At 45.8% G+C, this 22,187-nt stretch overlaps 5 protein-coding genes across 5 annotated transcripts; 3 read left to right on the top strand and 2 right to left on the bottom strand.

Annotated features, from left to right (window-relative positions):
• Nucleotides 1-1,116: 1,116 nt before the first annotated feature.
• On the bottom strand, nucleotides 1,117-4,843 carry LOC120455426 (T-complex protein 11-like protein 2). The gene is made up of 6 exons (XM_039641603.2): nucleotides 4,578-4,843; nucleotides 3,307-3,789; nucleotides 2,756-3,240; nucleotides 2,384-2,684; nucleotides 2,156-2,322; nucleotides 1,117-2,095 (listed from the first exon to the last, which is right to left on the bottom strand). Exons 2-6 carry the CDS (start codon nucleotides 3,573-3,575, stop codon nucleotides 1,833-1,835), a joined length of 1,485 nt encoding a protein of 494 aa, XP_039497537.1. The 5' UTR covers nucleotides 3,576-3,789; nucleotides 4,578-4,843; the 3' UTR covers nucleotides 1,117-1,832.
• Nucleotides 4,844-5,008: 165 nt separating this feature from the next.
• Nucleotides 5,009-7,615, top strand: LOC120455425 (ubiquitin carboxyl-terminal hydrolase 30 homolog). Its single transcript, XM_039641602.2, has 4 exons — nucleotides 5,009-5,349; nucleotides 5,408-6,684; nucleotides 6,817-7,016; nucleotides 7,080-7,615. The coding sequence occupies exons 1-4, from the start codon at nucleotides 5,268-5,270 to the stop codon at nucleotides 7,195-7,197; spliced, it is 1,677 nt and encodes a 558-aa protein (XP_039497536.1). The 5' UTR covers nucleotides 5,009-5,267; the 3' UTR covers nucleotides 7,198-7,615.
• A 182-nt stretch (nucleotides 7,616-7,797) lies between these two features.
• LOC120455502 (males-absent on the first protein) lies at nucleotides 7,798-10,946 on the top strand. The gene has a single exon (XM_039641764.1). It carries the CDS (start codon nucleotides 7,891-7,893, stop codon nucleotides 10,387-10,389), a length of 2,499 nt encoding a protein of 832 aa, XP_039497698.1. The 5' UTR covers nucleotides 7,798-7,890; the 3' UTR covers nucleotides 10,390-10,946.
• A 173-nt stretch (nucleotides 10,947-11,119) lies between these two features.
• On the top strand, nucleotides 11,120-13,718 carry LOC120455503 (glycosylphosphatidylinositol anchor attachment 1 protein). Its single transcript, XM_039641766.2, has 3 exons — nucleotides 11,120-11,465; nucleotides 11,533-13,211; nucleotides 13,285-13,718. Exons 1-3 carry the CDS (start codon nucleotides 11,288-11,290, stop codon nucleotides 13,468-13,470), a joined length of 2,043 nt encoding a protein of 680 aa, XP_039497700.1. The 5' UTR covers nucleotides 11,120-11,287; the 3' UTR covers nucleotides 13,471-13,718.
• A 263-nt stretch (nucleotides 13,719-13,981) lies between these two features.
• On the bottom strand, nucleotides 13,982-16,032 carry LOC120457174. The gene is given in 3 exon segments (XM_039644467.2): nucleotides 13,982-14,142; nucleotides 14,144-15,166; nucleotides 15,900-16,032. Coding segments are annotated over 2 exon segments (948 nt in total). The 5' UTR covers nucleotides 14,954-15,166; nucleotides 15,900-16,032; the 3' UTR covers nucleotides 13,982-14,004.
• Nucleotides 16,033-22,187: the final 6,155 nt, after the last annotated feature.

Here is a 22,187-nt window from a genome sequence, read left to right as displayed (position 1 = left end):
GGGATGATTAAAACTGCACAGATGCCAGGTGAAATAGTTTATGATACTCGTACCCTATGTGCGCCATATAGGGCGTATCTTATCCAAACCCCCAACCTGCGTCACGATGCTATGATGGTAATTATAACTGACGCAAAACTAGTTGAATTTATAAACTAACTAGCTGAATAGCTTGAATATTACATGATAATTGAATTCCAAATGACTTTATTTACTTAGTTTTGGGATTTATTCTGATAATATATGGGATTTAGTCTGATATTTTGGTATATAGCATGAAAGGCGATGGTATATTGGCTATAAGGCGACGTAGTTGGTGGTAAAATGGAATCACGAGCGGAACGAGCTGGTTAATCTAATCTTCCCTGGCGCTTTATCACCACAATGGCAATAGTAAAACGATCCATTCCGTTTCCTCGATAAGATTGCCACTGCGATTGCGTAATATCGCTCGGGAATATTACTTTTTATACATATATACATATATGTATGTAGATACATACATATCAATGCCTTTGGCGCAAAAGCGGAAATGAGTTTAATATAGTAACGATGATGGATACAGTTCTGATGGGGATTTCGTATGTGCGCTTAGCCCCCCAAAAGAATTGATTCCATGTGATATCGATTTCGAAACTATGTCATTCCCAATTTCCGCGATCAAAATGAAAAAGCTTATTGTACTTTTTCGCACTTGCTGTGCATAGATAGCGCAAATAAGGGCAAAACCCGAAAACGAAACTAAAATTGCAAATGAATGCGAGGCGAGGTCATGGGCTTTAAAAAGTCGACAAGGCCAGGTGATAGATATTTAAATGTAACCTATTTTACTGCATTTATTTTATTGGTCTTAAACCAGTGAGCAACCAAATCATTAACTTATATCTAAAATAATAAATATGTAATTCGAATTTGGTGCACATTTGAAAAACGGCTACCAAGACGCCATCTGGCGAATTTTTACGTCATGTGGCGCAACCTAGCGGCATTATACATATTATCCCCGATCTGGCAGCCCCGCAGACTGAAATATCCAGTCACGTATTTTAAATAATTTGTCGTTATATCATAAAAATTAGATAAATTACTTTTTCCCTCGCCAGCAAAAAAATTGAATCAATTGAATTCATTTATTTTGAATATCGATATACTAGGTAAAGATAAATCTTAATGCACCCACAAATGTATTTGCCTTTCTATTCGTGTAGATTCAGTCGAATCACTGCTGCTGATCAATAAAACCATCAAACTAAATTCAATTTGGGGTCACAAAGAGTCTAAAATATGGGATTAGTCCGAGGGTTAGGGTACACGTGTATAATATAATATATATATATATATTTATCGTAAGTCTGAAGAGAAGGTTAAGATTACGAACATTGAGGAGCACACATAATCGAGTTCGCTTTTCGTAGGCCCCACAAATTTGAATTTCATGTTGAATTTTCTTGTTTATCACAGACGCCCCAGCACATTCTTGATTCTCTTTCAGCCAATTCAGATCCCATTTGTTTTTTGTTGCAGGGAGATTTGGATCTGGAGTACTTGGTTACTACTTGGTGGTTACGGGTGTGCGTCAAAATTTCTACGCAAGTGTCACGTCATATGGAAAGAACATCTGCGAAATGGGGAGAAACGTTGAACAATCCGCTCGCCTCCGCCTCCGCCTTGGCCGCCTTTGCCCAAAGGACAGATGCTGCCCGCCACTCCGGGATGCCCCAACATCATGCAGATCTCCGCCATCTGCCGGTCGCCTACAGGTGTGTCGTGAGTGTTTTCTATGCTGGTATCTAGTGTTGCCTTAGACGGTAGACAAATCCACTCCCGCCCACCTAAGGCTTGGCAGTCTGGGCCTGGCCAGCGGTTATGCCACTGGCCGTGGGAGCGGCAGCCTCCGTTTCCTCGCCAGCAAACGTTTTGTTGAGGATCTGGTGGAAGTGCTCCCCGAACACGGCGTGGTTGTAGGACACCAGGCGACGGAACGAGGCGATAAATGCAACCAGCTCCTCCTGATAGTCCGCGAATCCCGAGGGCGGCGGCGGAATGCTGCCATTGGAGCGCAGCGTCACCCGCACATAGCCATCCAATCGCTTGGCTGAAAGGGATTTAAATGGATTACACAAAATCCTTATTTTGTATAGAGATGTGAGCTTACCCATCAAACTGGACACTGGCGACGTCTTGTGAGCCAGCTTGAGCACCTGGTTCTTGAGCGCCGCCTGGTCGGCATCACTCATCGCGGGCATGTTCTCCTGCTCCAGGGCCTTGTTCACAAAGGAGCGAATCTGCTCGTAGCAGCTCTCGATGGCAGTGGCTACTTGGCTGTTAATTGGAATTATAGAAGGGTTAAATACACGCTTGGCTAGATCATTAGGATTCTTACTCCTGGTTTTTGATGTCCTGCACAATGATGTCCAGCTGCTGGGCCAGCTTGATGCGATTCTCGCGGCGCTGCGAAATAATGGGCGTGCTCTGGGCCACGGAGATGAGTGAGGCGCACAGGATCAAGCGCTGGGCACGCCAACTCAGGCCGGCAAAGCGCTCCTTATCGATGCGCAGCAGTTCCGGGAATTCCTTGTCGGCCGGATAGTCAATCAGCTGCATGTAGGCATTGTAAATGGTCTCATCCACGCTACTGCCGGACCGGTGACGCTGCAGCCAATCCTCAGTGGCCGGAAAACCAACTGTAATGGTAATGGAATTCCAAATAAACTTATGATCAAGCACTTGTAGTTTTTTGTGGCCGACAACCTACCATTTCCATGGAACTCGCGCAGATACTTGCTGAACTTCTCCTTCTCGTACTGCACTGAATTGGCGGCGATCTCGGTGCGAGCCAGGCCCAGCATAAAGTTGGCCATGTCCAGCTTCATTAGCGTCATCAGCTCGAGGATGCTGCGGAACGTGTCCACCACATCGTCGATCTCCCGCAGGGCGGCCACCGCTTCGTCCCTAGCTGGTGAACAGGAACGCGACAGGATGTTGATCACAAAGTTGGCATACGCCCGAAAGTCGAGGGTACCACGCTCCGCCTGCTGGCGGATGACGGAATCATCCAGCACCTCGTTGATGTGGGCCAGGGCACGTTCGTTGTTGGGCGACAGCAGCTGGGGGAAGCACTCCTTGATCTCGGCCAGCAGCCGGATGGCCTGGTCATACGATGGCGGCTGGCGGTCCAGCTGCTGACGCAGCAGATCCCAGAACGCCTTGTGCACCATCTTCTTGATGGCGCCCTCCAAACTGGGTACATTAAAAGGGTATTTTAATGGAATGGCCTCCATGTTTTGGCTGTTAGCATAGGCTTACCTATCCGAGGGCGGCTCGTACTTCTGCAGCTTGAAGTCCGGATTGAGGGCTATCTCGTGGGCCAGCTCCATGTTGCGCAGATTCTTGAACATGCTGGACACCTCGTCCAGGGTCACGATCTTCGGCGGTGTGCCATCCAAGCTGGGCAACACGAAGCGCGTCATGCTGTCCACGGAACTCTCGCTGTCCGTCCGAATCCGGTGCTCCTCGTGCTCATCCTGTTCGGCCGATTGACCCGACTGTACGCTCCTCTTCTCCTGGGCATCCATAGTTCCGTCGAGCTCTTTGTTGTCTGGTCACGGGCGGAAGTGCGACGTTAGGCAGCTGCAGCAACTGGTTACGACCAAGTGCGAATTTGGTTACCACCGGTTAGAGCCAGTTGTGTATATGGCTTGCTGGCTACAAGGCAATGGCAACTGCACTCGGGCTTTCTTTGTTCTTTGTTCGAGGTCGTCACTAAAGCTCCGCTCGGGGTCAGTTTGCCTGCGAAGAAGCAAAGGGGGTCTTAGATACAGTGGGCATACGATACAAGTCACTGCTCATAGTGCTTAAGCTCATAATATTCTATATACATTATTAAAGTGTTACGTTTACATTTCGTTGTTCAATCAATTTTAAACTACTACATGACCTTCTGCAGTTCCATAAATAAAAAAGTCAACAGTAAAATATTTTTAGGTTTATGATTGCCACACAAAACCCATTTTTACAGATCAGTTGCTGTGTGCGCATATTTCTCAACCCCAAAATAGTTTTTCTTTCAATGGGCAGTTTCGAAATAAATGTTAGCCAATACCCACTGTAAACAAACACACGGAAGGAAACCGTTAAACGTGACTGGCACGCACACACGAGAGCGAACAAGTGTGCGTTTGTTTGTATGCATGTATGTGCAACAAAGAGAGAAGATACGAGATTTAATTTGGAATTGAAATGTAACACTTTCGAAAACTCTCGAATATTCTAGAATATGCAATTTGGCAAGCAGCGTGGCACAGATTCCAAAATTAAATGTGGAAAATGGGAGCAAATTGCACAACGGCCATGCAGCGAATGGGCGACATAAACAAACGGCGCAATAAAGCAGCAACGAAAACAGAAGCGATTAGGTTTACGCATGTGTGTGTGTGTGTGTATGTATTTATGTTTTGTTGTTGCAGCTTTTCAATTGCGCAGCGAGAGTCAGCTGGGAAAATTGGAAAATTGCGAAATGGACACAAGGACGATGCCAAGTGGCATCAAACCAGATGAAATCCAATTGTAATACTTACAATTGGAATAACTGACGAGAAGGTTCCAGAGTCTTCCGTTTTGAATTTCCCACACAGCTGATTCACCTTTCACAATCACTTACAAATTTTGCAATTAATTTTTACTCGTTCACGCTCCACCTTCTCTTTATATTGTTTAAACCCCCCGAAGTTGTTTTATTCTGAACTGAACTATCACGAACGACGACCGAATTCCGAATGTTTCCGTTTCGATTTGAAAACTTTGTTTGTTGTGCCTGCTTTGTTTTTCCCTTTATTCCAATCCCCTTTCCACACAGCTGTTGTGGGGTGACTATCGAAAGTCGATGGAATGCCCTCGCTATCGATAGACGACGACAAAGCGAGTACAGAAAGCCCAGCTACGTTAAAAATGTTAGCTCTAAAAGTTATGTTAGCTTAATGCTCATAGCCTTAACCTTCACATGTAAATCGATTCGGTTGCCTATTGAAATACTCGATTGCCTTCGTGCCAGAACGATATCGATAATTGTGCGCTAGTGTTGCGTAATGGCCGCACTTAGTGGTGTTAACAATTGAATCGCTATTCAACACAGCAAGAGACACAAAAATTTTTCGGTCTAAATTCCCAACTAGAGTTATTGGTCTGTGTGTGATATTCGCGGCGGGATCAGGAGTTCCCGGCACCGCAGTGATCCGCACCGGTTAACCAGCCATCGGAAATCCGAAGCCATGGAGAGCGAGAAGATTCTAATGGCCGCCGGAGTGACGGTGGCCGCCGTGGTGGGAGCCTTCGTTTTCTGGGGTCCTTCGGGTGAGTGGTAGATCTTCTTCAATGGCGTTGTATCCCCACTTAAGCGAAACTTTTAAAGGTTCCCGGTTGCGCCAACGACGCGGCCAAATAGCCGGACTCCACAACTTTGGACGAACTTGCTTCCTGAACACCCTGCTCCAGGCGATGGCCGCCTGTCCCCAGTTCATTGCCTGGCTGCAATTGTATAACAACGCATCGCCGGATCGAAAAAGCTTGATCACCTCGATGCTGAACACTTTGGAGGTGGTTAATGGCACTCATGCCACCCTGCGCGGTGATCCCCACTCCCCGGGAGCCGTTCTTCGTGCTCTGAATTCCCTGGGCTGGGTGATACCACAGGAGGAGCACGACGCCCACGAGCTGTTCCACGTGCTATTGTCCTCCCTGGAGGAGGAGGCCATACGACCACAGCCCCTCGGCTGTCTGTCGGATGCTCTGCCCACGGATAACGATGATAACAGCAGTTTTGCGGGCACAGCCACGCCGGTGGGGGGCTTTCGACCGATTAGCTCCATGGCAGCGGGTCTGGGCGCCAGCCAGAGGATCGGAGATCAACCCAACAGGCCCTCCAGTGCCATGCTCACTGATTTCTTGAACATGGAGTACGATGAGAGCACCAGTTTGCAGCGTCTGGTGCGTTCGGAGGCCCACACACCGGATTCGCCCGCTTCTGTTTGCGAACGTGACGGAAACGATCGCCTGGGATCCCTGCTCCTAGATGCCGTTTCGCCAGGTACACCCTTTGGCTTTCCGATAATCAGTGATCCGGACTCCTTGGCCACGCCTACGCTGGGCGGCGAGCGTTTGTCGCGACCGCGCGTACCACAATCCCAACAGCAGCAGGAGGAGGGCCTAAATCGCCGAGTTTCCAGCTCCTGTCGATCGCTGGAGCGCCTGCATCGTGGACCCGGTCGGGTGTCCATCTGGTCGAACATGATGCCCAGCCAGGTGGCGCATCCGTTTCAGGGCGCCATGGGCGCACAGATCGTGTGCAATGGCTGCGGCTCCAAATCGGCTGTGCGTTACGATAAGTTCGATAGCATCACGCTGAATCTGCCGCCGCAACGCAGAACCGGCTTGAGTTTGGGCCACCTTCTCAGCGAGTACATCACATCGGAGGATCTGAGCGATGTCAAGTGCGATTCCTGCAACGAGACCACCACGCACACCAAGTCGGTTACGTTCGCCAAACTCCCGGCCTGCCTGTGCATCCATGTGGCGCGAACAGTGTGGCTGCCAACTGGACAGGTGTGCAAGCGGCAGGACTATGTGCACTTCCCCGAGAGCCTCTCCATGGCTCCCTACAGCTTTGTGCAGCCGCATCTCAACAGCCAGGTGAACATCTCAACCATCTCAAAATATAGTTCTATCCCTTTCTAATTGGTGCACATAGTAGTGGCATTCAAAGCAAAAGCATATTACATACAGTAACTCACATATTGATACAAAATTTGTTTATGATTGCAGGCTGGCACTCCCTGGGGCTCGACGATGTCCCTGTATTCCTCCAGCCTGCCGATGAACAATGGCGTAGGTGGTGGCGAGGGCTTTGGCACAATGTTCCCCAAGAATCTTTACCGGCTGCTGGCGGTGGTGGTGCACTCCGGAGAGGCGAATAGCGGCCACTTTGTTACCTACAGGCGTGGCTCGTTGCGGAATGCCCATCGGTATGGTTTCCATTGTTTTGTATATGTGCAATCATTGTGCTAATTGTGTGTTGTACTTATTAGGTGGTTCTACACATCGGATACGATTGTGCGGGAGGTGAGCATCGACGAGGTGTTGAGCGTGCCCGCCTATCTACTATTCTACGATCGTGGCCAGCAGAGGCAGCTGAACCTGCGCTAGTCAGGCGGAGATCGTCGGGATCATCCTAGTCAAAACGTTTGATGTGATGAATATCTAAAACCAAATCCTTTTTGTCGAACGGTGGCCATAGCGAACACGCGTCACATTTATAAAGATATATACATAACTTATATATGTACGGGAACCCACGATCTGATCTATACTCGGCGGGGTCATGTAATGGTCTACGCATAATGATAACTCTGTGTATGGCAAATTGCATATAGCAACACCCACACGATCGCCACAGAGAACTCGACTCTTCATTTGTTATCGATGCATTTAAGATTTTTTAAGAATTCCAAATTCATGCCGTGCTTTTAGCTGTCTGTATTTAGCAATATACACCAATGAACTACCAATAATTGTTTGCGCGTTATTTCTGTAGGATAGATGTTCAATAAAAATGTCGAAACTAGTTTTTATTTTCTATTTTTTGCTTCACCAAAGCTTGTAGATAAATAAACTCATAAGATTATAATACTTAATTCAAAGAAAAATCCAGAAGGTGAATTTCAAAAAGCGCGCGCAAGGTATCGGCGCCGGCTATCGATAACACTCGATTTATAATCGACTGAGTGGACTTTTTTTGTGGGAACTCAGGGTTGCATTTCACGCCGCATTTCGTTTCTTTTCGCAAAAAAAAAAAAAAGTGAACAAAAATACGCAATTGGACAAAACTAGTGGGCAAGAATGTCTGAACCGGAGCTGGAACAGACGCCCAGCGTGGGCCATGCGGAGGAGCAGCCGCCGGAGGAGGAGCACGAGCCGGAACAGGAGCCATCCGATGTGTACACAATTGGCGGTCCGCCGAGGACGCCGGTTGAAGATGCGGCGGCCGAATTGAGCGCCAGTCTGGACGTCAGCGGCTCAGATCAGTCGGCGGAGCAGTCGCTGGACCTCAGTGGGGTTCAGGCGGAGGCCACTGCGGAGTCGGAGCCACCGGCGAAGCGCCAGCATCGCGATATCAGTCCCATTTCGGAGGACAGCACGCCAGCGAGCAGCACATCGACGAGTTCCACCAGGTCGTCCAGCTCCTCGCGCTACGACGATGTCAGCGAGGCGGAGGAGGCACCACCAGAGCCGGAGCAACCACAACAGCAGCAGCAGCAGGAGGAGAAGGAGGAGCAGGAGGAGCAGGAGCAGGAGCATGAGCAGGTGAAGTCACCAGTTCCAGTTGAATTGCAGGCACAGGAACAAGCGCAGCCGCAAGAGCGGGAAGTGGAGTTGGACCAGGAAATTGACACCGAGGATGAACCCTCCTCCAATACGGTGATCTGTGTGGCCGACATCAACGCCTATAGCAGTGGCTCCAACATAGACGACTTCGTTATGGATCCCGATGCGCCGGCCAAGGCCATCATCACCGAGGTGGTCACCATTCCAGCTCCACTTCGTCTCAAAGGGGCACAGCAACTGAGTCTGCCACTGGCTGCCCCACCGCCACCACCACCTCCTCCAGCAGAGGAAGAAGTCCCCGAGACTCCAGCCTCGCCCACAGATGACGGCGAGGAACCACCAGCAGTGGGCTTATCCTCGTACATGCGCGTTCGTTACATGCAGGACTCGACACCTGGCCTGCCCACCCGCCTGGCGCCTCGTGATCCTCGCCAGCGCAACATGCCGCCGCCAGCCGTAGTACTGCCCATTCAAACCGTACTCAGCGCGAACGTGGAGGCCATTTCTGACGACAGCAGCGAAACGAGCAGCAGCGAAGACGACGAAGAGGAAGAGGAGGACGAAGACGATGCCCTGACCATGGAGCACGACAGCACTTCCAGGGAGACGGTCATCACCACTGGCGGCGATCCTCTGATGCAAAAGATCGATATAAGCGAAAATCCCGACAAGATCTACTACATTCGACGCGAGGATGGCACCGTGCACCGTGGCCAGGTGCTACAGTCGCGCACCACTGAGAATGCGGCCACGCCCGACGAGTACTACGTCCACTATGTGGGCCTTAATCGCCGCCTGGATGGCTGGGTGGGCCGACACCGGATCTCGGACAATGCGGATGACTTGGGCGGCATTACCGTGCTGCCAGCACCACCATTGGCCCCCGATCAGCCCAGCACAAGCAGGGAAATGCTCGCCCAACAGGCCGCCGCTGCGGCAGCTGCCTCATCCGAGCGACAAAAGCGGGCGGGCAACAAGGACTACTATCTGTCCTATTGCGAGAACAATCGCTATGACTACAGCGATCGCAAGATGACACGCTACCAGAAGCGGCGCTACGATGAGATCAATCATGTGCAGAAGAGCCATGCTGAGCTGACCGCCACGCAGGCGGCGCTGGAGAAGGAGCACGAGTCCATTACCAAAATCAAGTACATTGATAAGCTGCAGTTTGGCAACTACGAGATCGACACCTGGTACTTCAGTCCCTTTCCCGAGGAATATGGCAAGGCACGTACGCTATATGTTTGCGAGTACTGCCTAAAGTACATGCGCTTCAGGGAGAGCTATGCCTATCACCTGCACGAATGCGAACGAAGGCGTCCGCCCGGAAGAGAGATCTACCGCAAGGGCAATATATCCATTTACGAGGTGAACGGCAAGGAGGAGTCGCTCTACTGCCAGCTTCTGTGCCTAATGGCCAAGCTCTTTCTGGACCACAAGGTCCTGTACTTCGACATGGACCCGTTCTTCTTTTACATACTGTGCGAAACAGACAAGGAGGGCAGCCACATTGTGGGCTATTTCTCCAAGGAAAAGAAATCGCTGGAGAACTACAATGTGGCCTGCATTCTGGTATTGCCGCCGCATCAGCGCAAGGGATTTGGAAAGCTGCTAATAGCCTTCAGCTATGAGCTGTCACGCAAGGAGGGTGTCATCGGTAGCCCGGAGAAACCGCTCTCGGATCTGGGCAGACTGAGCTATCGCAGCTATTGGGCATACACGCTGCTTGAGCTGATGAAAAACCGCTGCGCTCCCGAGCAGATCACCATCAAGGAGCTGAGCGAAATGAGTGGCATCACCCACGACGACATTATCTACACGTTGCAGTCCATGAAGATGATCAAGTATTGGAAGGGCCAGAATGTCATTTGCGTTACGGCCAAGACCATACACGACCATCTGCAGCTGCCGCAGTTCAAGCAGCCCAAGCTGACCATCGACACCGATTACCTCGTCTGGAGTCCACACAATGCAGCGGCAGTGGCCAGAGCTCCGGGGAATTCCGGCTAGCATACGGAACCCGGGGATCCCGTCCTGCTCTCATCGCATATAATTGTTATAGACGATGATGACGATTAAGATTTTTTTTTTTTGTATTTTGTAAGAATGCGTAGGAATAGGCTATTGTACCCCCTCCAAATGTAAAATGTATAGAGTCATATATCTAAAACGAAACCAACAGAAGGTTTAAGAACATTAAGCAATGTATTACTTAACATTTGATTTACAACTATTTTTTTTTTTAGTTAAGGAGTCTTACGGATAGGCTGTTGTACCTCTTAATGATTGAACCAAATGTCAACTTCCTTTGGATATGTATAAACAAATGTTTTTTTTTTTAGAGGAAATTCAGCACAACCATTCAAAAATTTGAAACCTTCTCGGTTGTTGAAATGTATTCGAAATATCTTTAACTACTTTATGCCCAAAAAAAACTGTGGACTTGTTTTAAACTCCAAGCTGAGAATACGGAGTCTTTGGTTGTACTTTTTGTCTTAAATAAGTGCTTCGTTACATTAACGTCATAAATAAGAAGAGGAGAAAAATAAATATTATTTACAATGACAGTTTATTTTTTTAATTATTTTTGCAACACATTTCTTGTTTAAATTTATTTACCTAGTGTTAAAGGAAACTAAAACCAAACGTGAAGGGTGACTTACTATGTACTTTTTGATACAATAGAAAAATGTAATAAATTGAAATATCAAAAATTTTCGAAAATCAAGTTTTAAATTTCGAGCTTTAAAAATCATCGCAAGCACTCTCCTCTCTAGTGTCATGCGCAATCGGCTATCGACGTTATCGATAACGCCCGCATCCGCATCGATACAATTCCGCCGGCTTGTCCGATTCGTGTTGTTGTGATACGTGATACGGGATATATACAGGATATAGGGCATCCAAAATGGGCCTGCTATCCGATCCGTCGATATCGACGCAAAGCAAGCTGGTGGACGGACTGGCGCGCCATGTCCGCAAGGTGTGCTACGCCCTTTATGTGGCGGGTGTGGCCTGGTTCTTCTGTTTGGCACTGCCGGAGTTCAACCACGGCACATATCTCTCCGAGAATGCCCTCTCGCCAGGTGAGTTTGCATTGCACCCATTGCACCCAAAGTGCCCCCCGCTAACCATAGGTGTGCTCTGTTGCAGGCTTGGTCTATCCGGAAATCCGCATCGATGCGAATCGTCTGGCCATTCAGCTGCTGGAGGAGCTGCAGCGGGAGCGCAAGGATCATCTGTCTACCACGCCGCACGCCTGGATTGCGGCCAAGATGAACGAGTTCGGCCTGGAGACGCACACGCACAACTACACGCTGCGCTATCCCTTTGGCGGCGGCAAGGAGTATCACGGCAAGAATATCTATGGCATATTGAGGGCTCCAAGGATTGCCTCCACGGAGGGCATCGTTTTTGCTGCTCCCTATCGTGCTGCCAGCTCCGTGCACGCGGACATATCCGCCAGTGTGCCGCTTCTGCTGGCCTTCGCCGATTTCGCCCGGCGCAAGAACTACTGGGCAAAGGATCTGATCTTCCTGGTCACCGAACAGGAGCAGCTGGGCATGCAGGCCTGGCTGGAGGCCTACCACGATGGCGACCGGGATCTGGACGTGAGCAAGGCGTACCTGCGTCCTGGCAATTTGCCCGCTCGCGCTGGTTCGCTGCAGGCGGCTCTGAATATTGAAGTTCAGGATCTGGAGATCGATCATGTGGATGTGCGAATCGAGGGCTTGAACGGCAAACTGCCCAATCTGGATATGTTCAATCTGGTGCAGAGGATTATGGCCCGCGAGGGCATCGCCTCTGGCTATAAGCAAGCGCCTCGCAAGAAGCGTCGCCATAGCCAGTCGCACTTCGAGCAGAATCTCCGCCAGATGCTGACCATGCTGGCCAGCCAGTCGTCGGGCGTACCCACTGGCAATCATGGACTGTTCCACCGCTATCGTATCGATGCTTTGACCATAGCCGCCAATCGCAGGGCCACCCATGCCACACTGAAGGGCAGTCCAGGATCGGCAGCCGTGCCTTTGCTGAAAGCCATCGAGGGAATAGCCAGGAGTCTGAACAACCTGCTGGAGCGCTTCCATCAAAGCTTCTTCTTCTATGTGATTGTGAATAACGATCGCTACATCTCCATCGGTGATTATATGCCCGCGTTGGTGGCTCTGGTCGCCTGTGCCTTCCTAAAGGCCTATCTAACCTGGTCCACGCTACCGGCGACCAACGCTGAGCTGGAAAAGGCTGCTGGTTGGCTTAAAGAGCACGAACAAGAGGTGGAACTGGAGGAGAACTTAGATCCGGATAAGTTTGAGCTGCCGTATGGATCGGTATTGATCTACCTCACTGCCACCCTGTTGATTGGTTTCCTGTGCAATGTGCTGCCACTGCAGCAATATTTCCTGGAGATTCCCATGGGCGCCGCACCGCTGACCACCTCAGTGCTGAGCTTTCTTTCGCTGATCGGATTCGTGCTGCCCTTTGTGGTGGTTTTGCCGCCCGGTGGATTGGAGCTGCTGCACGTGGCCTTCCTGCTCATCTATGGCTGCGCCTTGATCGTCATCGGGCTGCTCAATTTTGCGCTGGGTTTCTTTGCGGCCGTGCTAACTGTGCCGCTGGTCATCGCGCTGGATACCAAGGAGGAGAACTCGCGCAGCACGCTGAGGAACACGATCCGCTTGGCCACGCTGGCCATGAACCCCATGATGGTGGTCTATGTAATCGTGCTGGCCATGACATTCTACCAGTTTCCGGAGCTGCCGCTGCAGAAGATCATGCTGAGGGCGGCCACCGCGGCCATGGACGCCTCGGCTTATGGACTCATCGATTCCGTGGTAAGCAATGATTTCAGTTGCCACTACTTATGTATATACGCTGCTCATAAACTTTAATACTAATCTATTGCAGATCTATGGCAACTGGCTGTACTTTGTCATCTGCACGATCTTCCTGCCCCTGTGGATCATCTGCTGGACACTGTCGCTGTCCAAGCGACGTGACTACGCAGATTACCTGGACTTTGATGAGTCGCCATCAACGCCTCCGGAGTCGCAGTCGCAGGTGCAGCCTCAGTCGAAGGTGAAAACGAATTGAGGAGATGGACGAGAGCACGGATTGCGATTCAAGTGGCTACATATATCAACTGGAAATGATCCTAAGATGAAGTGTGATAAACCCAACAAAACTGTGTGTGATGGCGGTAAGAGATGGCACATGCTGAGAAAATTCCATTTAAATGTTATGCATTTGATTAAATGTCTAAATAAACGAAGCCTATTTATTAGTTGGAAATAACTAAGTGATGTAATCCAAAATCTTTAAATATGCCAAGAAAAAGGTGATTTAACCTGCTGTTTTCATTTGAAAAGTAAATGAGTAATTTTGCCTTTCTTTTTATTAGGTTAATGTAAAATCTGTTAACTTCGCTTCGCGTTTCGTGTAAATATTTAATCACTGAGCTCTGCCAAAGCTTGGACATTTGTTTAAACTGTACAAAAAGTGCATATACTTTTTATAAAAGTTCATAATATTTTCTCAATTCTATTCTATTGCGAACCATTCAATGTTTCTATGAGCCATCGATCAACAGCAGAACACCAAGTGATTTTCAAGTCAGTGTATCTTTATTCAAATACTATCCAAGGCAGGCTTTGCGTGGCGCTCTCTGCTGCACTTGGTGGCCTTCGCCTGCTCCCGAGTCTGCTCCTGAGCCCGCTGCCTCGAGCACTCCGCCGTACTTCGCATCCATTGGCATATCACATTTGCCCAGTGCTGGTAAAATCTCGTTCTCAGAAAGATCGGTTTGGGTGCCCTTGCCGTAGCCCTCGTCTTGATTGAGATCAATGCGAATCAGTTGCGAATCCTCTTCGGACTCCAGCGCCAGCTGACGCTCCGCGTGGCGTTCCAAGGAGCAATGGCAACGCCTCCAGAGCTCCTGGACATGCTCACTCTCGCAGTCCGACCGAATGGCCTCTATCAGATACCTCAAGGATCGCCCACTGTACTCCATCTCCAGACTGCGTATTAGCTCCATATCCCTTTGCAATTGACACTGGATCGCCACCTGGCGTTCGAGGGCCTTGGCATCGTATAGCAGTTGATCCAATAGTGCGTCCGTCTCGGCCATTTCGATCCGTAGATGATCGGCCGTCTCCAGGGCCACATCAAGTTCCCGTGCCTGTGGATATCGTGGCGAGGGCGGTGGCGGTGGCGGCGGCACCGGCAGATGGGCGGTCATACACTGGACGCCACGTGGCGTCCTCAAATGCGTGTCAGTCTTGCGTAATTTGATTGCCTTGGCCGCCGATCGGACTTGGCCACTGGGTTTTCGCTTTGGACACGGCCTGGCCGAGCTGGTCGCTGTGGTGGTGGAGTGTGCGGTTTCACTATCCGTCATCGGCAACTCTGGCACTTCGTGCTCCAGGAGGAGTCCCTCCAGCGATCCATAGCCCTCCAAGCTGGTAAAATTGAGACGACGGGCTTGTTGGACCAATCTGACGAGAGCACGGTTCAAAGCCAATCTCTGGTCAAGCACGGGTTCCACTGGGTGCGCTTCATTCGGTGATTCAGTGCTCATCCTGAAGGAGATTCAGTGGAAAATTTTGATATGGATAAAATCTATATGTGCTTGTATCGCGATACTTTGCAATTGTAGTTTATCCGAGATTTAGACTACAGCTACAGACCGAATTGTGGAGCAAACGTTTCGTATGTGTCCCAGTCGAGGAAGTTGGGATGAAGTGCTGCCAGCTGGAGGCGGGCCTACTGGATCCGAAAAACTACAGGATAACTTTAAAATGAAGGTGTCGATAAGTATGCAGTGGGAAAAATACATATACATAAAATGTTTGGATTTAAAATATTTAGCGTTTCATAAACTAAACTTTGAATGATGAAATAAAAGCCACTGCAATGCACATTTATTCATTTGCAGAGCGACTTCATTTTTTTTTTTGGTGCACTTTCTGCCTTCGATTGCTTTACTTTCAAATAGAACTGAACCTTTGTCAGTTTATTGTGTCCTTCGTCCGCCACCCGTCCCACCCCACCCACATTGCTCCCTTCATGTATCGCCCCCCCTCCGAAAAGCCCCCCATCGAGAAGTCACGTGGCATTCACTTTTTGGAAATGCACGATGTACATACATATGTACGAAAAAAAGGGCAGGTGAAGTAGAAAAAATGCATAGAACAGATAAAAAATATATACATACAAATGTAGATACACACTGAGCTCTTAGATATTATCCTCTTCAAAATAAACATACTACATATGTATTTTCGAATTTATTGGGTTTATTTGCGTTTAACTTGGGTATTTACTGCAATTGCTAAAACAAACCAACTTATAAAATTAGTTCATTGCGTGGAATAATTAATGCATTAAATTCGGAAATATATACTATGTACTTAAATTCTAGCACTAAATGAAATTCGCGACTGCTTCTTCTTTAGTCAATAAAGTCGTTAATCCATTTCGCTATTGCTCTTTCCCTATCGCTCTTTCCTATCCCTTTTGCCTACTTTGTCTCTGCATATTCCGTTTCGCTCGTCGGCTGAGAGCTTCGGCTTTGGTACATAACAGTCGGCGAGTAATGAACGAGTAATTCACAATTTCATCGATTTCATTGTTTTGAGACAGATCGCGCACGAGGCTCTGCTTTTGTTGACGATGATACTGTGGCGGTTTTGAGTAGCGAATAACTGTGGAAATGCAAGGCACACGTATGTAAGTACATATGTACATAAGTGCGTATCAGAGAACTGCAGCAACCCACCGGCACTCTAAGTGCACCCGCTAAACACAGGGTGCCTCAGCACCCTCTTTTTGCGGAGATAACAAACACCCGGGTTTTTTGCCACTCGGGTGGTTTTCTTACCTGCAACGAAACACTCGAGTGCCTGCTGGTGAAAGGGAACACCCAAAAAAAAGGTCTTCCACAAAGAATATTTGAAATTAAAGACGACATTTGTTCATATTTTACGTTTTTTAATGTCTTAATCTAAATTATAATAACAAAGTGGGTTTTACAAGTATATATTCAATATTTGAAAACGCATTAAAAGGGAACTTAATTTTTCTTAAATTTTTAAGGATATAGTAACCTTTGTATCTTATGTCTTAACAAATAACAATCTTATACATTAAATATTAATTATTAAATAATATTTACACTTAATTAACACTATTCTATTTCTATTGTTTTCTTTATCATTTTAAAAAGAAGAAAAATCATACATTTTAAAGTTAAATATTATATATTTAATACTAATAATTGAATACATAAATAAGGAATGTCTATTTCGTATTGTTTAAATTGTTGTAAAAAGAATGCAAAAAAAGAAGGCTATCTACAGATTTTGGGCATAATGTATTTCGTTTTTCTGTAATTATGTTACCTGCTAGGGAAAACACTCTCTCAGCTGCTGCGCTACTGGCTGGTAATGATAATAGTTTTAAAGCTAACTTTGACAAAAGAGGGTAACACGTCTCATTAATTTTCCACCACTCAATTGCCTCAAAATTTTCGGATAATGGAACTCTTTGACTACAATATCTTTCAATTTCATCTAATGGAGTTTCAATACAGTTGGAATTAGTCGGAGCTACTAGCTTTGAGAAGAAGAATTTTGTTTTAGAAACTGTTGTTTTGTTGTTTACTGGTAAAAAGTTTGGACTTTCTGGACTTGTGTATTGACTTGAAAAACTTAAACTTTCTGGTGAACTGGTATTTAAATTTTGAATTTCAGAAATGCAAAACATTTTAATTTCCAAAATATCGTCTTCCTGCAAATGTGCAGCAGGTGGATATAAAAAAAACGCCACCTTATGCCATATGCTTAGATTTGTCAGCCAAATCTCACGAATATTTTGTATAATTTTTTCTTTTAGCAATGCTACTGCTGAAATGTCTAAAATATTCCACTCGCATAATTCAAAAATTTTAGAAATGGACGGCAATACAAAGCATAGAGATGGTGAGCTAAACGTTTGCAACTCCTCAAATATTCTCTCAAAATCTTCCAGAAGATCTACCAAAACTTTTAATGTTGATTCATCTACATCTATATGGATTTCAGTCTCACTTAATATTGCATCCCAGTTATCTAGAATGGACTTCAGCATTTGGTAATTGGAGTTCCGTCTGGTCGGGCATGCGCTTTTCAATGTGGTTTCTAAAATATGCTGCAAATTTGCCTTTTTTAAATACTTTACGAGTTTATTGCATTCTTTTACCATTTTGTTGAGTTCAATGACCTCGTTAAAAGATTTTTCTAAAACATTTGACAACAGGTGACTGCTACAATTTAAACGGGTGTGGCCCTCTAAAGCCCTTTCAATATTTGATCCCCTGTCAGTCACAAACTTAACATTATCAATGTTCTCAACATTGAATTCCGAAAATAAGCACTTAATTTTCATTAATATGTTTTCGGCAGTCGATTTTTGAAAATCCATCGATTTGAGTCCCAAGATCATAGAACAAAGTTTAAAGTCTTTTATATAATGGAAAGTGATGCCCAAAAAGTTTCTTTGGGCATACTCGTCAGTCCACATGTCGACGGTCGCACTTGCTCCTCCACCATCCACAGCTTCTTTTATCTCGGTCGAGATTAGAGTCCTCTTTTCTTCTGCATCCATTTGGATCTTTCGGCTTAATGTTATTGGATCAGGTAGTAAGTCATCGACGTCTACCTGGTCCCCATAGACTGCGCCGATTTTTAAGAAAAACTTTACCAAATTTTTAAATCCGGCTCCGGTTACTGCAGAATACGGCCGGCAATCTTGCACAATCCATTGGGTGCATTTTTCAATGGCTTCTTGACGCTTGACGTTTTCAGAAACAATATTTAACTCTGTTGGTTGGATGCATTTTTCAATGGCTTCTCTCTTGACGTTTTCAGAAGCAATTCTTGACATCGTTGGTCGCCTTAGTGTTAGACAACATTTATGGCGGGATAAATTGGAAGTGTGATTTTGTACAAATTTGAGCACTTTCCGGCATTTAAGGCAGAACAGCCATCCGTCCAGAACAGTTGCATCTTCGTTTAAAATTTCACATAAAATGCTCCACATGACACTTTTTCCCTTACGACGATTGGCAACTGAGTAAGTTCCATTCAAAATTTTATTTTTTATGAAATCTGCCGTTCCTGCCTTAATTGCGACCTTTTTCTTTGGCACGCATCTTTCAATGGCTTCCTTTTTGACGCCTTCAGGAACAATATTTAACTCCGTTGGTCGTCTTAGTGTTAGACAACATTTATGGCGGGATAAATTGGAAATGTGATTTTTTATAAATTTGAGCACTTTCCTGCATTTACTGCAGAACAGCCATCCGTCGAGAACGGTTGTTTCATCTTCCATTAGAATGTCACATAAAATGGTCCAAATGACACTTTTTCCCTTACCTCGCCGATTGGCAACTGAGTAAGTTCCATTCATAATTTGATTTTTTACGAATTCTGCAGTTTCTGCCATAATTGCGACCTTTTTCTTTGGCTTCAAAATCAGACTGAGTCCTAGCACACTCTCTTTACCCGTTATAAGTGGTGAGTGTGATCGGCACCCGCGACGAAGAGTGCCGCATTGACTCGGGTGCGCGCACACCCGAGTGCTTGCAAACACCCGAAGTGGGTCGGTGTTTGTAAGTACCTGCGAAGCCCGGTGGTGAGTGGCACCCGACACTCAAATTTGTTGAGTGTGAGTTCTCTGGTATGTATGTTTGTATATATGCGTACGTACATACATACATATGTATATATTCAGTGAGCGTGCAACACACAACTTGAATAGTCTCTTGTCGAGGCCCCGTTTCGTGAACATACGGATACAGCCATAAAGAGGCGGTGGGAAGGAGGAGGAGAATTTAAGGGGGAGGAGAAGTAGAAGAAGAAGGAGGCGGAGAAACGATGCCGCGAAACAAACAAATACATTCACACGTATTTATGGCTGCCTGTGTATGTATGTGTCTGTGTGAGTGTGCATAGCGCAAAGGGCGGAGAAAAGTGGGCGTGGGCGGGGTTTACAGGGGATGTTGTTGCTTTGTTCCACGGGGTGGACTTTGCAAGGGGCAACCGAAGAGCCAGGCCACGTAGAAGAGAGCCGGAGAAGAGGGGCAAAAGAAAGTGGACGGAAAATGATGTCCATAAAGGAATTAGGCAAAGAAAGAGAAGTTCTAAAACATTAGGGGGTAGTTTTTCGTATTCTTCTGTAGCTTTTGGCCTTCGCTTACTCTCTAGTCTCTCTTCTTAAAATCTATTCCTTTACTTTGATCCTTTTCTTTTGCTTCTTTTTTGATCTTTCATATTTTTTTTTTCGCCTATTTAAAGTTTTTATTTTGTTTTTTAAATTTTTATTTTGATTTACGTTTTTATTAATTTTATATGATATTTTTAACTTAAATGGTTTCCATCACTTGTCTTTCAACTTCTAATCTTTTTTGTGTTCCGTTTGGCCACAGTTTCTTTATCTTCCAAACAAATTTCATTAATTTTCTTCTCTCCACTCTATTGGCAGCTATTATTTGTGTTTTCCTTTTCCCCCTACTCATATTTTTTTTTGATGATTTATTATTATTTTTTCGGCTTGGTGGGTAAATGTGTTTTTAATTCGCCAGCCATTTTTGTTTGTTTTTTTTTCTCTTGTTAGATTGATTTTTTGGAAGGGTGGCAAAATGAATGGAGTTTTATGTACAAGTGTATATTCTCATACATACATTTATACGTATATAGTGGATCAGATCGAAACAGCTCTCTTTAATAAATTTTTTCATTCAGCGATGCTTTGTATTCTCCACTTTATCATCGTTAATCTACATACATACGTACATACATATATTAAATTTGAATTGTATCTTATACACTGAAATTATTATCTACATACATAGCTACATATGTACAGCTATAACACTTAGCTTCGCATACATTCATATACACACATGCACAGCTGGGGGCAAATTGATAGTTTGGAATGTGTAAAACATGCATAATTATTATTATAAAGCTAATGATTTTGATCTTAACAGTAAACACTGTGAGAGTTCTTTTCTGTTTACCTTAATGCGTGTGCACTGTACGTAAAATATGTTTTAAAACTTTCTATTATACCGTTACCACCCAGTTGACCGCAATTGTTGTCTCAAATATGTATGAAACTTTGGCCATAGTGAATGAAAAAGCAACAAAATCATAGCCAAAACAAGAAGCGGGCGAAAAGGAGCACAGCGTGGAGTGAGGATGGGAGGGGGCGGGAGGGGGTGCCAGAGTGAGAGGAGCGGAATGGGGTGGAAAAACGGAAAAGTGGTCTGCAAAGAAACGGGCTGTTGCATTGTGGAAATTGCAGGGGGCTGAGGTGGGGTTGGTTGGTGTTAGCAGACGAAAATTTAATGCAGTTTTCTCAATTTTCTATGTGGAATTCTGCGATGCTCGACGTCGACAGCGACGCGGGCTGCGACGTCGACTGCAGCAGCGACAGCGACAGAGGCAGCAATATAAAATGACGGCGACGACCTTCGCTACTGCAATCGTTGTTGTAGTTAAAGCTTTTGTTGTGGTTGTTGTGTTTTCTTGCCTTTTGTTGCTGTTGTTGTGGCCGGCCCTCAGTTTTTGGTGGCCGATGGCACAAAATTGTATATTGGCCATGTACAAACACACACGCAAAGACACCCAACACATACACCGAGAAAAATGGCCCATGTCATTCGAATGAGATTTATTCATAAACACAATCACTTTTAACAAGCGGTTAGGAGTTTTTCTATTTATTTATAAATTCTTTATTTATAAATTCAGAATTTTAATTAACTTTTGACATCAGCAAGGCGTTAACTTAACAGTTATAAATTATCACATATAAATACACATAAATATAATTCAACATTCCAATAGACGAACTTTAATGTGGAACTATGCAAACTTATTTAATTCAAGTGTGTATAAAATGCATAAATATGTGCATATGCATGTACGTGTGTATGTATGCAGTGTCCGTATGTCTTGCGGGCGTTTATATAAAGTAAGACTCTTTTGTGTGTGTATCTGGCTTATGCGATTGTAACTGTTTACCACCTCTATAATCGACGCTCTCCCTCCCACTCACTGGCCATCTGATATTGCCATCTCTCTTTTAACATAACCAGCTGCGACTTTAACTTTACAGTTGTTGTTGCTGTTGCCCTGTCTTTTTTGCTCTTTTTGTATCTGTGTGTGTGTGCTTATTTATGTTTTTTTTTTAATTCGAGAGAGAGAGAGAGAGAGATACTTTGACCTTTTTTCCCATCAAGAAGTCTGTGAGCTGGAGATCATTGCAGATTAAATACACACACATACAACAAATCACAACAACAACAACAACAACAACAGCGAAATGTATCTGACGGATACACAGATTTGTATCTCCGCTTTTTTCGGTGTTCTTCTTTGTGTTGTTGTCTGTTTGCTTAATATTAAATCTCTGTTATTCACTTTTTTGGAAGTATTTTTATTTATTTCCTTTCCCCCCGGCTTTTATGACTTCATTTTGTTCGTTCCTTTCCCATTTTTTTTTTAAATTTTTCCAATTTTGCTTGTGTAAATATACGTATGTATATGTATAAGCTATATGTACATATATTTCGCTTTGTTCCTAGGCACCCAACATTTTTCAATGGAATCGATTGTGGAGAACGAGGGGGCGGAAGACACACACAACAAGTGGAAGCCAAAAATCTGCATGTATCTGGGTATATGCATATGTACGTGGGTATGTTTGTATGTATGTATGTACATACCCCCCACATCCAACCCTTTGGCCCATTGCAGACCCCCTTT

Source organism: Drosophila santomea, chromosome X, assembly GCF_016746245.2.
Source record: "Drosophila santomea strain STO CAGO 1482 chromosome X, Prin_Dsan_1.1, whole genome shotgun sequence".
Classification (NCBI taxonomy): domain Eukaryota; kingdom Metazoa; phylum Arthropoda; class Insecta; order Diptera; family Drosophilidae; genus Drosophila; species Drosophila santomea.
Note: the sequence above shows the minus strand (reverse complement) of the source record. Positions and strands in the feature narration are given on the sequence as shown.

What these genes read in the sequence shown, in the direction of transcription:
- LOC120455502 (XM_039641764.1), top strand. Translation starts at nt 7,891, where the DNA reads ATGTCTGAACCGGAGCTGGAACAGACGCCCAGCGTGGGCCATGCGGAG.
- LOC120455503 (XM_039641766.2), top strand. Translation starts at nt 11,288, where the DNA reads ATGGGCCTGCTATCCGATCCGTCGATATCGACGCAAAGCAAGCTGGTG. An exon ending in CGAGAATGCCCTCTCGCCAG is followed by an intron (nt 11,466 to 11,532) that starts GTGAGTTTGCAT and finishes GCTCTGTTGCAG; the next exon opens with GCTTGGTCTATCCGGAAATC. An exon ending in ATGGACTCATCGATTCCGTG is followed by an intron (nt 13,212 to 13,284) that starts GTAAGCAATGAT and finishes AATCTATTGCAG; the next exon opens with ATCTATGGCAACTGGCTGTA.
- LOC120455425 (XM_039641602.2), top strand. Translation starts at nt 5,268, where the DNA reads ATGGAGAGCGAGAAGATTCTAATGGCCGCCGGAGTGACGGTGGCCGCC. An exon ending in CGTTTTCTGGGGTCCTTCGG is followed by an intron (nt 5,350 to 5,407) that starts GTGAGTGGTAGA and finishes AAACTTTTAAAG; the next exon opens with GTTCCCGGTTGCGCCAACGA. An exon ending in AGCCGCATCTCAACAGCCAG is followed by an intron (nt 6,685 to 6,816) that starts GTGAACATCTCA and finishes TTATGATTGCAG; the next exon opens with GCTGGCACTCCCTGGGGCTC.
- LOC120455426 (XM_039641603.2), bottom strand. Translation starts at nt 3,575, where the DNA reads ATGGATGCCCAGGAGAAGAGGAGCGTACAGTCGGGTCAATCGGCCGAA. An exon ending in TACGAGCCGCCCTCGGATAG is followed by an intron (nt 3,241 to 3,306) that starts GTAAGCCTATGC and finishes TAATGTACCCAG; the next exon opens with TTTGGAGGGCGCCATCAAGA. An exon ending in GCCAGTGTCCAGTTTGATGG is followed by an intron (nt 2,096 to 2,155) that starts GTAAGCTCACAT and finishes AATCCCTTTCAG; the next exon opens with CCAAGCGATTGGATGGCTAT.